This window comes from Martes martes (assembly GCF_963455335.1).
Source record: "Martes martes genome assembly, chromosome: 10".
Taxonomy (NCBI): Eukaryota; Metazoa; Chordata; class Mammalia; order Carnivora; family Mustelidae; genus Martes; species Martes martes.
This window is the reverse complement of record NC_137898.1, coordinates 15,165,938-15,177,752: the sequence shown is the minus strand read 5'-3', so window position 1 is coordinate 15,177,752 and position 11,815 is coordinate 15,165,938. Positions and strand designations below refer to the sequence as shown.

Below are 11,815 nucleotides of genomic sequence, written 5' to 3'. Positions count from 1 at the left end.
ATCTCCTTTCAAATGTTGGTTGCTTTTCACGTATAGATTGTTAATCCAAGTAGAATTGATTCTGTATAGCTCCTGGGTATGTGTCCAGATTCTTTTTTTTTTTTTCCCTCAAAATAGTATATTAATTACCTAATAACATTTATTGAAAAGATCATTCTTTCATTTTTTAGGAAATATTGATGACAATATATATGTGGATCTCTTTCTGAAGTCACTATTCTATTCCATTGATCGATTAGTCTGATTTCTGGCAAATGGTTTCTTTCTTTTTTTTTTTTTTTATTGAAGTGCGGTTGACACACAATGTTACATTAGTTTCAGATGCACAACATAGTGAATCAACATATTTATAGTTTGTTATGCTCAGTGCAAGTGTAGCTGCCACCTGTCACCATACAATGCTATTAAAAAAGATCAGCTGTATTTCCTATGCTGTGGCTTTTGTTCCTATAACTTACTCGTTCCAGAACTGGAAGTCTGTATCTTCCACTCCTCCTCACCCATTTTTTCTCATCCCTGTACTCCCCTCCCCTCTGGCAACCATTAGTTTGTTCTCAGTATTCATGGGTCCATTTCTGCTTTTTGTTTAATTGTTTCATTTTCTATATTCCATATATAAGTGAATTCATATAGTATTTGTATTTCTCTGATTTGTTTCACTTTCCATAATACAGTCTATGTCATCCATGTTGTCACAAATGGCAAGAACTCATTCTTTTATATAGTTGAATAATACTCCACATATATGTATATATATAGAATATATACATATATAATATATGTATATATAATGCATATATATACATATATGATAATATATAATAATAATGTGGAATATATACATACATATATATGTATATATTCTACATTTTTAAAAAGATTTTTATTTATTTATTTGACAGAGAGAGAGAGACCACAAGTAGGCAGAGAGACAGGCAGAGAGAGAGCAGGAAGCAGGCTCCCTGCTGAGCAGGGAGCCTGATGCAGGGTTTGATCCCAGGATCCTGAGATCATGACCTGAGCCAAAGGCAGAGGCTTAACCCACTGAACCACCCAGGCACCCCTATATTCTGCATTTTTATCCATTCTTCTATCAGTGGCTACTTAGGCTGCTTCTCTATCTTGGTTACTATAAATAATCTTTCAAGGAACATAAAGATGCATATATCTTTTTGAATTCATATTTTCATGTTCTGTGGGAAAATACCCAGTAGTGAAATTACTGGATCATATGGTATTTCTATCTTTAATTTTTAGAGGAAACTCCATACTATTTCAACAGTGGTTATGCCACTTGCGGCAATGTTTTCTTAAGTACTATAGCTTTGTAATATGTCATGAAATCTGGTGGTGTAACTTTTGCAACTTTATACTCCTTCTCCAAGACTGTCTTTAACTTTCTGGCATTTTGCCTTTCCTACTAGATTTTACAATCAACTTCCATCATCCTGAAAGATAGAAAAACAAAGAAGGAATGAAGAAAGAAAGAATTATTTACAAAAAATTAAGATAATTTTAAAAATAATTTTAAAAACAATCTAGCTTTCTTAAAGGACTGATATCTGTTTTAGAATATGTCTGTGTTCTTTCTTCTAAGATATTCTGGATCCTTTTGTATGGTATATGCCACAATATGTCTTCCTTTATATCAGCAATGTTTTGATAGTTTCTAACAAGAAAATCATGCAAATCCTTCATTACAATTATCCTTAAGTATTATACAGTTTTTATTTCCAGTATAATAGATAGCTTAATATTAAATTTTTGCCTGGCTTTTGCTAGCATATAGGAAAAACAAACAAACAAACAAAAAAAACGAAACAAAAAAACAAAACAAAAAAACACAACCCTTATCTTTCATATGCTGAACTTACCTACACCAATCTTACAAAAGCCACTTACTCTTTCTAATGTTTCAGCATGAAGAGTTGCTTTGAATTTTTAATGTACACAATTAGGCCTTCTGAAAATCACCACACTTCTATTTCTGCCTTCCCAAGTATATACAGGTATACAAATTATCACTTAGAAGAATCTGAGCTGCCAAACCACAAGGGGATAAAATTAAAGTACTATTAAGGCAGATATTCTTGATTATTCATTGATGTATATATTCCCTCCATAAAAAACAGTAAGTGCCATCTTCCCTATGCCTTTTGCCAGTGGGATGGGCATATTTATTTAATATTAAATACAAAATGCCTTTTAAGAAAGATTATCTAAGCAGAGATGTATTTTAAACAAAATAAAACTTGTCTTTCAAAAAACCAGCTTCTAGTTTCATTGATACGTTCTACTGTATCTCTGGTTTCTACCTCATTGATCTCTGCTCTAATCTTGATTATTTCCCTTCTTACGTGTGGGGTTGGTTTGATTTGTTGTTGATTCTCCAGTTCTTTAAGGTATAGAGACAGCTGGTGTATTCTGGATTTTTCAATTTTTTTGAGGGAGGCTTGGATGGCTATGTATTTCCCCCTTAGGACCGCCTTTGCTGTATCCCATAGGTTTTGGAGTGAAGTGTCTTCATTCTCATTGGTTTCCATAAATTGTTTAAGTTCTTCTTTGATCTCCTGGTTGATCCAAGCATTCTTAAGCAAGGTGGTCTTTAGCTTCCAGGTGTTTGAGTTCCTTCTGAACTTTTCCTTGTGATTGAGCTCCAGTTTCAAAGCATTGTGATCTGAGAATATGCAGGGAATCATCTCAGTCTTTTGGTATCGGTTGAGCCCTGATTTGTGACCCAGTATGTGGTCTATTCTGGAGAAGGTTCCATGTGCACTTGAGAAGAATGAGTATTCTGTTGTTTTAGGGTGGAATGTTCTGTATATATCTATGAGGTCCATCTGGTCCAATGTGTCATTCAATGCTCTTATTTCTTTATTGATTTTCTGCTTCGATGATCTGTCTATTTCTGAGAGAGGCGTGTTAAGATCTCCTACTATTAATGTATTCATATCAATATGACTCTTTATATTGATTAATAGTTTTCTTATGTAATTGGCTGCTCTCATATTGGGGACGTAGATATTTACAATTATTAGATCATCTTGGTGGATAGTCCCTTTAAGAATTATGTAGTGTCCTTCTGTATCTCTGACTACCGTCTTTAGTTTAAAATCTAATTTATCTGATATGAGAATCGCTACCCCGGCCTTCTTTTGAGGCTCATTGGCATGAAAGATGCTTCTCCATCCCTTCACTTTCAGTCTGGGTGTATCTTTAGGTTCAAAATGGGTCTCTTGTAGACAACATATGGATGGGTCCTGTCGTTTTATCCAATCTGCAACCCTGTGTCATTCTATGGGTGCATTTAGGCCATTCACATTGAGAGTGATTATTGAGAGATACGTGATTGTCACCCAAGTACTTGGCAATGTGAGAATTAATCTCCTACTGAAACCGTTACTCTTACTCTTTACTTCTTACTGAAAACAAAGTTGATAGCAGAAGGATGATCACTATCGAAACACCTATAAGTTGAAAACAGGAAAAAATATTTCTAGTTTTCTATGGCTATTACACATTACTGCTTCCTAAGCACTGTGACATATAGGCAGTAGTCTATAACTTAATTTATTGTATATATAGTCTATAGTGAATTCTATATAAGTAGTTTGTGCCAATTTTTCCATATCCTATGCAGGGCACATTTTACCTCTTTGTTCCTCAAGCTGTAGATCATGGGATTCAGCATAGGTATAATCAAAGTGTAAAATACAGAGGCGATTTTATCTGTATCAAAGGAATGACTGGTTTGAGGCTGCAAATACATGAAGAATAGAGTGGTGTAATATATAAGGACCACTGTCAGGTGAGATCCACAGGTGGAGAAGGTCTTGTGCCTGCCCTCTGCAGAATTCATCCTAAGGATAGCCATTAGGATCAGGATGTAGGACACAAGCACTATCAGAAGAGATGAAACCAAATTAAAGGCTGAAAAGATCAGTATTATCAACTCAATATCACGTGAGCTTGAGCACAGCAAAGTTAACAAGGGAAGACTATCACAGTAAAAATGTCTAATGACATTATGGCCACAGAAGGATGATGTAAAAATCTTTTCAGTGACTATCACAGAAAGAAAAGCACTGTAGACATAAGGGATGATTACCAGCATGCAGCACACCCTTTGTGACATAGCAACTGTGTAGAGCAGAGGGTTACAGATGGCCACATAGCGGTCATAGGCCATTGCGGACAGAATGAAAAGCTCACTGATGATGAACAAGATGAAGAAAGACAGCTGTGTAGCACACCAATTGTAGGGGATTGTATTTTGGTTAGTTACAAAATTTACCAGCATTTTGGGTCCCACAGCAGTTGAATAACCAAGATCAATGAAAGCCAGGTGTCTGAGGAAGAAGTACATGGGTGTTTGGAGCCTGGAATCCACCTTGGTGAGGATGATCATGCCCAGGTTGCCCACCACTGAGACTGTGTAGATGATGAGGAAGAACCCAAAGAGGGGAGCCTGCAGCTCCGGACGGTCTGTGATTCCCATTAGGATGAATTCTGTTAGCACTGTTAGATTTTGTTTGTTCATCCAGGCTGTTAAGGAAAATTGCTGTGGGAACAAACATCACAAGAGTCATTGGGTTTCATCTGTTCACATTTTAGGAGGCAAAGCCTTTGTGGATAAGATAAATCCAATTTTTTAGATGGGTTAATTTAAAATAAGACTCACCTCCATCACTGAACCTGGAACTAATAGTATTCCCATTCCACTACCCATTTTTAATGCATTCTTGTTTCACTATGCTTTTATGAATTTAAATATTATTTAAAGATTTTTTATGATGATACACAACAATTTAGCTACTATGCAGACATTTCTAACATGCCCATGCTAATGCACATAAATAAGTGTTATTTTTTCTAGAATAAGGTATCTGAGTATTTAGCACTTTGTTGTGGAATTTTTCAGTTTTTGATCTGTGATATGTTGTACACCAAGTAAGGCCTGCATCTACAAGTTATTTAATATGGGAAACAAGAATTATCTAACATCCCTACCTTTGCTTTGACCCTAGCACTAATATCTCTGAAACGGAAGGTTTAATTGTGTGGTTGTATTTTCTAGCACATCTTAAGACAAGTAAAAATTATTAGAATGTATTTGCTAATATACCACCTAAAATCATCCAGCAAACTCTATAAATATACTTACTTAAGCAAGAAAGAGAACTATCACTCTAAATTAGGGGATCCTATTTCAAATGTTTCAGATGCTGGCAAATAATACTGCATGAAGTACATGAGTGAAAGAGTACTAGGGAACAAGGTGAAAGAGATGTGGCATGATTCATTGTAAGTACTTTCATTTTATTCATTTAAATGACATGGAGCAAGGCAAATGATTATTTTATCTAAATAAAGCCAACTGGATATGGCACGAATACAAATGGGGTATATTTACTATATTTTACTTTGATTGTTATTCTTAACACTTTGGTGTCATCTTCAATCCACTCTACATAGATGTTCTGTGTTAATACATTTTATTTAAGGTTTGCACCTTATTGATCTATACTTTTCTAACTCCTTTCTCCTTCAGATTGTTTTTAAAGACAAGTGCTTCCAAACTTTCATAGAAAATAAAAATCAGGGATGCCTGTGTGGCTCAGTTGGTTAAACAGCTGCTTTCACTCAGGTCATGATCCCAGGGTCCTGGGATCAAGTCCCACATCAGGCTCCTTGTTCAGCAGGAAGCTTGCTTCTCCCTCTGCCTGTTGCTTCCCCTGCTTGTGCTCACTCTCTCTCTCTCTGACAAATAAATAAATAAATAAAATCCTTTTAAAAGCACCCATATTATTTTACTAACTACTCCAGATTCTAAAAATGTGAACCCCACTGCAGCTCATCCTTAGAAGATAAAATCATGATTTAAAAAAGAAAGATACTATAATAAAAGAGACCCAGAACATATTCAGGCTTATAAGTTCATCATATCTATATCTATATCTATATCTATATCTATATCTATATCTATCTATCTATATACACTTTTTCTCATATATATTCCATAAACAATATTAATATGTCATTGATATCAAATTTAAAGAGTATAAGAACTACAGGACAGTTTAATTTTGGAAAATTATAATTAGAATTTATATTACCACAATGAGTTAGAAAAAATTGAGCATTTGAATAGATGAAGAATTAATACCAGTTAGAATGGACAAAAGCAACAAAAATTAAGACTAAAAGGGAAATGCCATGATGATAGAATATCTAATAAAAACTACACTGTACCTACCCTTAAAAGGTGAAAAGTTAACACTTTTTTGGGAAATATTGTAGAAATCCTAAACAAACTGGTAGAAATACTATGTTCCCAGATACTACATCTAGTGTTATAAAAATGTCAATTTGCTAAAATTAGTCATATTTCTACAATGCTTTTATGGTCAAAATCTCACAAAGGGAATGTGTAGAAGTTGACAGTGATTAAAAATGTATCTTAAAAAAGTGCAAACTATAGGGTGCCTGGGCGATGTTCTTCTGAAACTCAATTGAGTGAATATTTATTTATGTGGCCCTCCTCCCACCAGTCCTACCCAAGCACTGCCTCGAAAGAAACAAGGAAAGTGAGCATCAAACCTGACTCCTATCAGATGGAAGCAGAAACTCCAGAGCTGTACTAGGACCTGGGGGATGGGCATGGAGTCCAAGGATGTCCTCTTATGCAAATGAGAACACTCAACCTCAACTCAATATTCTATAACAGTTTGTAAATAGCCTCAACTGAGATAAACAGGTTGGTCATATTGAGAACATTGCACATGTATTAAAAGGAGGGAGAAAGAGAGGGAAAGGAAAAGGAGGATTCTAAGTTGAGCTTGCAAAAATGCTTACTCCCACTTCACGATGTTTATTGTCTAAAATCTCAATATAAATGTAGAAATAATAACAAATAGAAATGAGGTCCCTTACCACCTTCAAATAATATACTCATAGTGGTAAACATATATCATTACTCCAGAAGACCTAGTTATGAAGAGAGATGATCTACATGCTTTATGTAATGTACTGAGTCTGGCTTTGGTGACTATACTCATATCGGTCACTTAAATGGAAGACAGAGATCCAAAATCATCACTGCAGCTGATCTAGTAATCAATATAATCAATGCCATCTATTCACCTTAAGTGGAGACTGTCTGCTTGTTCCTTTGTGTGATTACTAGACCTGACTGCTGTCAGAAGAATTTATGAACATCTCCTCCCTTTGAGACACTCCCCTGAGAGTATGAACGCAATTCTTGGTTATTCCCAAAGCATCTGAGAACAAGAAATGATGCCACTGGTCTTTGCTAATTATTCAGAGTAACTGATTTCCCAATTGAGGAAATATATGTGTGTGTGTGTGTGTGTGTGTGTGTGTATGTGTGTATTCAACCGTTTTCTTTAGTTATTTTCATTGTATTCACTCAAATATCTGGATCTAAGTAGATCATTTCTCTGATACATAGTATAATCATCTATGAATTACATAAAATTTCAGTGTTTTCCACAATGACCTCTTCCATATTTTAAATTTGAGGATAAAGACAAAAAACCTATTACACATGACCTATAGTGTGTTAAAAATTCAGGAATATTTTCACTAACTGTCAAAAAATATCCTCAAGAAAACCAGTTATTTTCAAATAAATATTTTCATTAACTGCAAAAAAAAGTTAAGAAGGAATAAAAATTATGAATATGTGTATAATGTTATGTTCCTTTTTTTTTTTTTACTTAAGGGAGTAAACTGAGTAAATGAACCCTAACACAACATCCCATGTGCCTGCTCATCATAATTCCACACATGTAGCTCCTCCACAAAAATTGATAAATGTTCTTAAAAAGAATTACAGCTGTATAAAGTAAATATAATGTATGCTTTGAAGTGCACACACAGGGTGTTATATAACTAATTTTACTTCAAGATTCCCCCTCAACTACCTGTTTTTGAATTTTATTTTTTACTTATACGTCAATGTTTTGCTAGTCTCTGTTTAATAAAATTTCCATAATCTGTCTATGACCCCATTTACTATAGGTTTGCTGTCATAGTAACAGGCATTTAGTTAGTTCCCAACTTGTGACTTCTACATGCCTCACTACAGTTAATGACTTGTGTGTGCGGTCCCCACTGACCCATGTATGAATATGTCATAATATCTCCTGGGGCCCTGCTTTGGGGTAAAATGAGCACATTCCTTTATTTACACAAGGATGGATCTATTCCAAGATTTCTTTTATCCACATACATTCCACCATCAGTACATACCATTTCATACTGTGGACATCCAACTTATGAATATATATTGCTTGAAGGAATGGTAAAATTTGTAGCAAATAATTAGATATATTTTATAGAGCTAATATTGTTTTCTTTGATTTAATACACTATTTTTGTTCAATGCTATTCTTAGGATTTTTCCTCTTTTATAGAACCCCCCTTAATATTTCCTGCAGTGTCGGCTTGGTGGTTGCATAGTCTTTTAAGCCTTGCCGGTCTTGGAAACTCTTTATCTCTCCATCCATTTTGAATGTCAGTCTTGCTGGATAAAGTATTCTTGGCTGCATGTTCTTCTCATTTAGTGCCCTGAATATATCTTGCCAGCCCTTTCTGGCTTGCCAGGTCTCTGTGGACAGGTCTGACGTTATTCTGATGGGCTTTCCTCTGTATGTAAGGAGCTTCTTTGTCCTAGCGGCTTTCAAGAGATTGTATCTACAATTATGATTCCTCAATTTTACTATGAGGTGCCTGGATGTTTTTTTTGAATTTATAATCTTGGGGGGGGACCTTTCTACTTCTAGTACATGAACACTTGTTCCATTTGCAAGATTGGGGAAATTTTCATGAAGAACTTGTTCCACTATATCTTCTAGACTTCTTTCTTTCTCCTCCCCTTCAGGGATTCCAATAATTCTGACGTTGGAACGTTTCATGGCATCATTTATTTCCCTGATTCTGTTTTCGTGGCTTCTAAGCTGTTTGTTCCAGGCTTCCTCCTGATCCTTTCTCTCTATCTGTTTGTCCTCCAGATCACTAATTCTATCTTCTGTCTCAGTTACCCTAGCTTTTAGAGAATTTAGATTAGATTGGAACTCATTGAGAGCGTTGTGAACCTCATCCCTGGTGGCCTTCAGCTCTGCCCTAACATTATGAACATCCTCCCTGGTCGCTTTCAATTCTGCCCTAATCAATTCCATTTGGTCATCCTCCAACTTAGCTATTGCCTGGATAATTGTTAGCCTGAATTCTCTTTCTGACATATTGTCTATGTTGATAGCCATTAGCTCTGTTGCAGAAGGCCCATCCTCTGTATTTTTCTTCTGTTGGGGATTCCTCCTCCTAGTCATTTTGTGAGAGATGACTGGACAGATGTAGCTGGATGTATCGACCGTGGTGCAGTCAAGGTGCACCCTGGAACGCTTCTGAGCACTCAGGATTCCCCACCCAAATGAGAGAAAAAAGAAAAGAAAAAGAAAAAAGAGGGAGAGAGAGAGACAGGAAAAAAAGGGAAGATAAAAGAGAAGGTTCAGCCCAAATGGGCCCCAGGGTAAGATTTATGACGTATACAAACAAAAACAGACAAACAAAAAGACTGATAAAAGTATATGATGAGAGAAAAAAAAAATATATATATATAAGCAAAAAAAGGAGGAGCCTTGCCAAGAAGAACCCCAAGTATAAGATTTATATACTATCAGGACAAACATAAATACACAGAGACACTGGCAGAAGAAAAAGATGGGAGCATGGTTATAGATTCTTGGTGTGGGCGAGGAAGTTTATTTTGATTCTTCCTGGATGTATCTTGGTATCTTTGTTAAAGGACTCAACTTTCCTAAGAAAAAGGGGGATTAAAAATTGGTTCACCTATAGGGGTAGCATTGCTTGGAGAAAGGGGGTTACCTTGAAGTTTAACTCTATATGAATATTAGAAAATAAAAATAAAAAAGGAATAAACTGGACTAAACTAAATTAAAATTTTTTTTAAAAAATTAAGAAAATAGAAAAGCAAAAGAAAAACACATGTGTATGTATCAAAAAATTCAGGTTAGAAGTTTATCATGGAATTTGATGTACTGGACATCTCACTTTTAAAGGAACCCAAATATTCATCTCAATTTGAAATGGAAAAATACACTAAGTATAACCCAAGTCAACAAAGAAGTTCAGGAATAATAATAGAGATAGATACACATCAATTTTTTTTAAAGATTTTATTTATTTGTTTGACAGAAGGAGATCACAGAGAAGCAGGCAGAGAGGAGGAAGCAGGCTCCCTGCTGAGCAGAGAGCCCAATGTGGGGCTTGATCCCAGGATCCTGGAATCATGACCTGAGCAGAAGGCAGAGGCTTTAACCCACTGAGCCACCCAGGCGCCCCAGATACACATTAATTTTAACATAACATTGCTATTTGAATGTCTATGGCGGTGATAATGCAGATGAAGTAGTTGTTGAAGTGACCAAACATTGACACACACACCTGGACATATACCTTATAGCAGAGTGGGTGGGAGGAGACTTTCAGATCCTTTTTCCTCCTGGGCATGTGCTTAGCTAATTTCTCATCCTCCTGGTGGGTGTGGAGAAGTTGCTGAGCTGTAGCCTCCTGGAGGGACAGCCCCTCCTTGTGGGCAGCCAATCTCCAGCCCTGCTGTGTGCTAGTCCTGAGTGTCTCCCACAGTGCCTTTCTCTTTCAAAGTTTGTAATTCCCTATGGTTTGAGCATGAAATGCAGATAAAATTCTGAAAAATTGTGAGAGAGGAAGCAAACAAAAAGAAAAGTGATTACAATATAAAGGATGATGTCACAGGTATTAAGGAAATGTTAGCTTGCACCCTATTGACTATCCATTGGTCTCAAGGCAATATTTTGAGCAAACATACCTTATATGGAAATTTTTACTTAAATATTTAATAAGGGTTTTAAGTTGATATATAATCTGAGTACATGTCTTAAATTAATCACTTTGTGATTGGGTAAACATTAGTTTTTATCATTCAGTAATCTATTAGTTCTTTGAATATGAATTTTAGTGTTTTTTTTTTAAATTATTACCTTTTCTGACACCTATAGCTCAAATTATGTTTGTGACTTGGCGTTAAGAAGTAGATATTTTGATATTTACATTTTAGTTAACCCAAGTCATGTACATTTTGTGAGGTGAGGTAAGAGTTTGTATCAAAGATTGATGACAAATTTTTGGTAACAAAATTTCTCCAACCTAGTTGATGGTTGTTCTTTGTGCAAGTACTTTTATGTATCGGGAGAGTCAAAACCAATTCTGGACAGGTGTGTAGAACAGGGAGTGACAACTGGTGGCATTATTTACTGCATGGTCTTAGGCTTTATAAGTAATAGTTCCGTTTAATAAAAGGAAAAAACTTCTGTAGCTTTTAACTGAGACAGTAAGGTAAGGAGGGACAGAGAGAATGAATAAGAGAAAGGCATCAGTATTAGGTTAAGATCCAATATATATGAGGGATAAAAGAAGTACAGTGGAGAATTATTTTGTGGTAGGGTAGTTAAGTTTCTCTAAGCAGAAGGAGACCTGACCTAGCACAGAAACCTCTATTTTGTCTCCTGCCACCCATATCTACAGTGATTTCTACTTCTTTTTTGAATGGTTTCTATGAAAGAATTTTTTCCTTTCCATGGACGTAGCTTGTAGAAACAGCCATTTGGAAAGCGGAGATGATAGATGTGCCATACGGCATGTAGACATCTGATGAAGTCTTATGGACTTGCAGGGAGATGGCATTTGCAACTCACACCAAACTTATGTAGACTTTAAGGTGTGGGGCATGGCC

The 11,815-nt window shown here is 35.7% G+C and overlaps 1 protein-coding gene across 1 annotated transcript; it reads right to left on the bottom strand.

The window, feature by feature from the left end:
* Nucleotides 1-3,598: 3,598 nt before the first annotated feature.
* Nucleotides 3,599-4,540, bottom strand: LOC308351083 (olfactory receptor 8K3-like; the record flags this gene model as incomplete). Its single annotated transcript, XM_080816566.1, has 1 exon — nt 3,599-4,540. One exon carries the CDS (start codon nt 4,538-4,540, stop codon nt 3,599-3,601), a length of 942 nt encoding a protein of 313 aa, XP_080672692.1.
* Between the last annotated feature and the right edge of the window lie 7,275 nt (nt 4,541-11,815).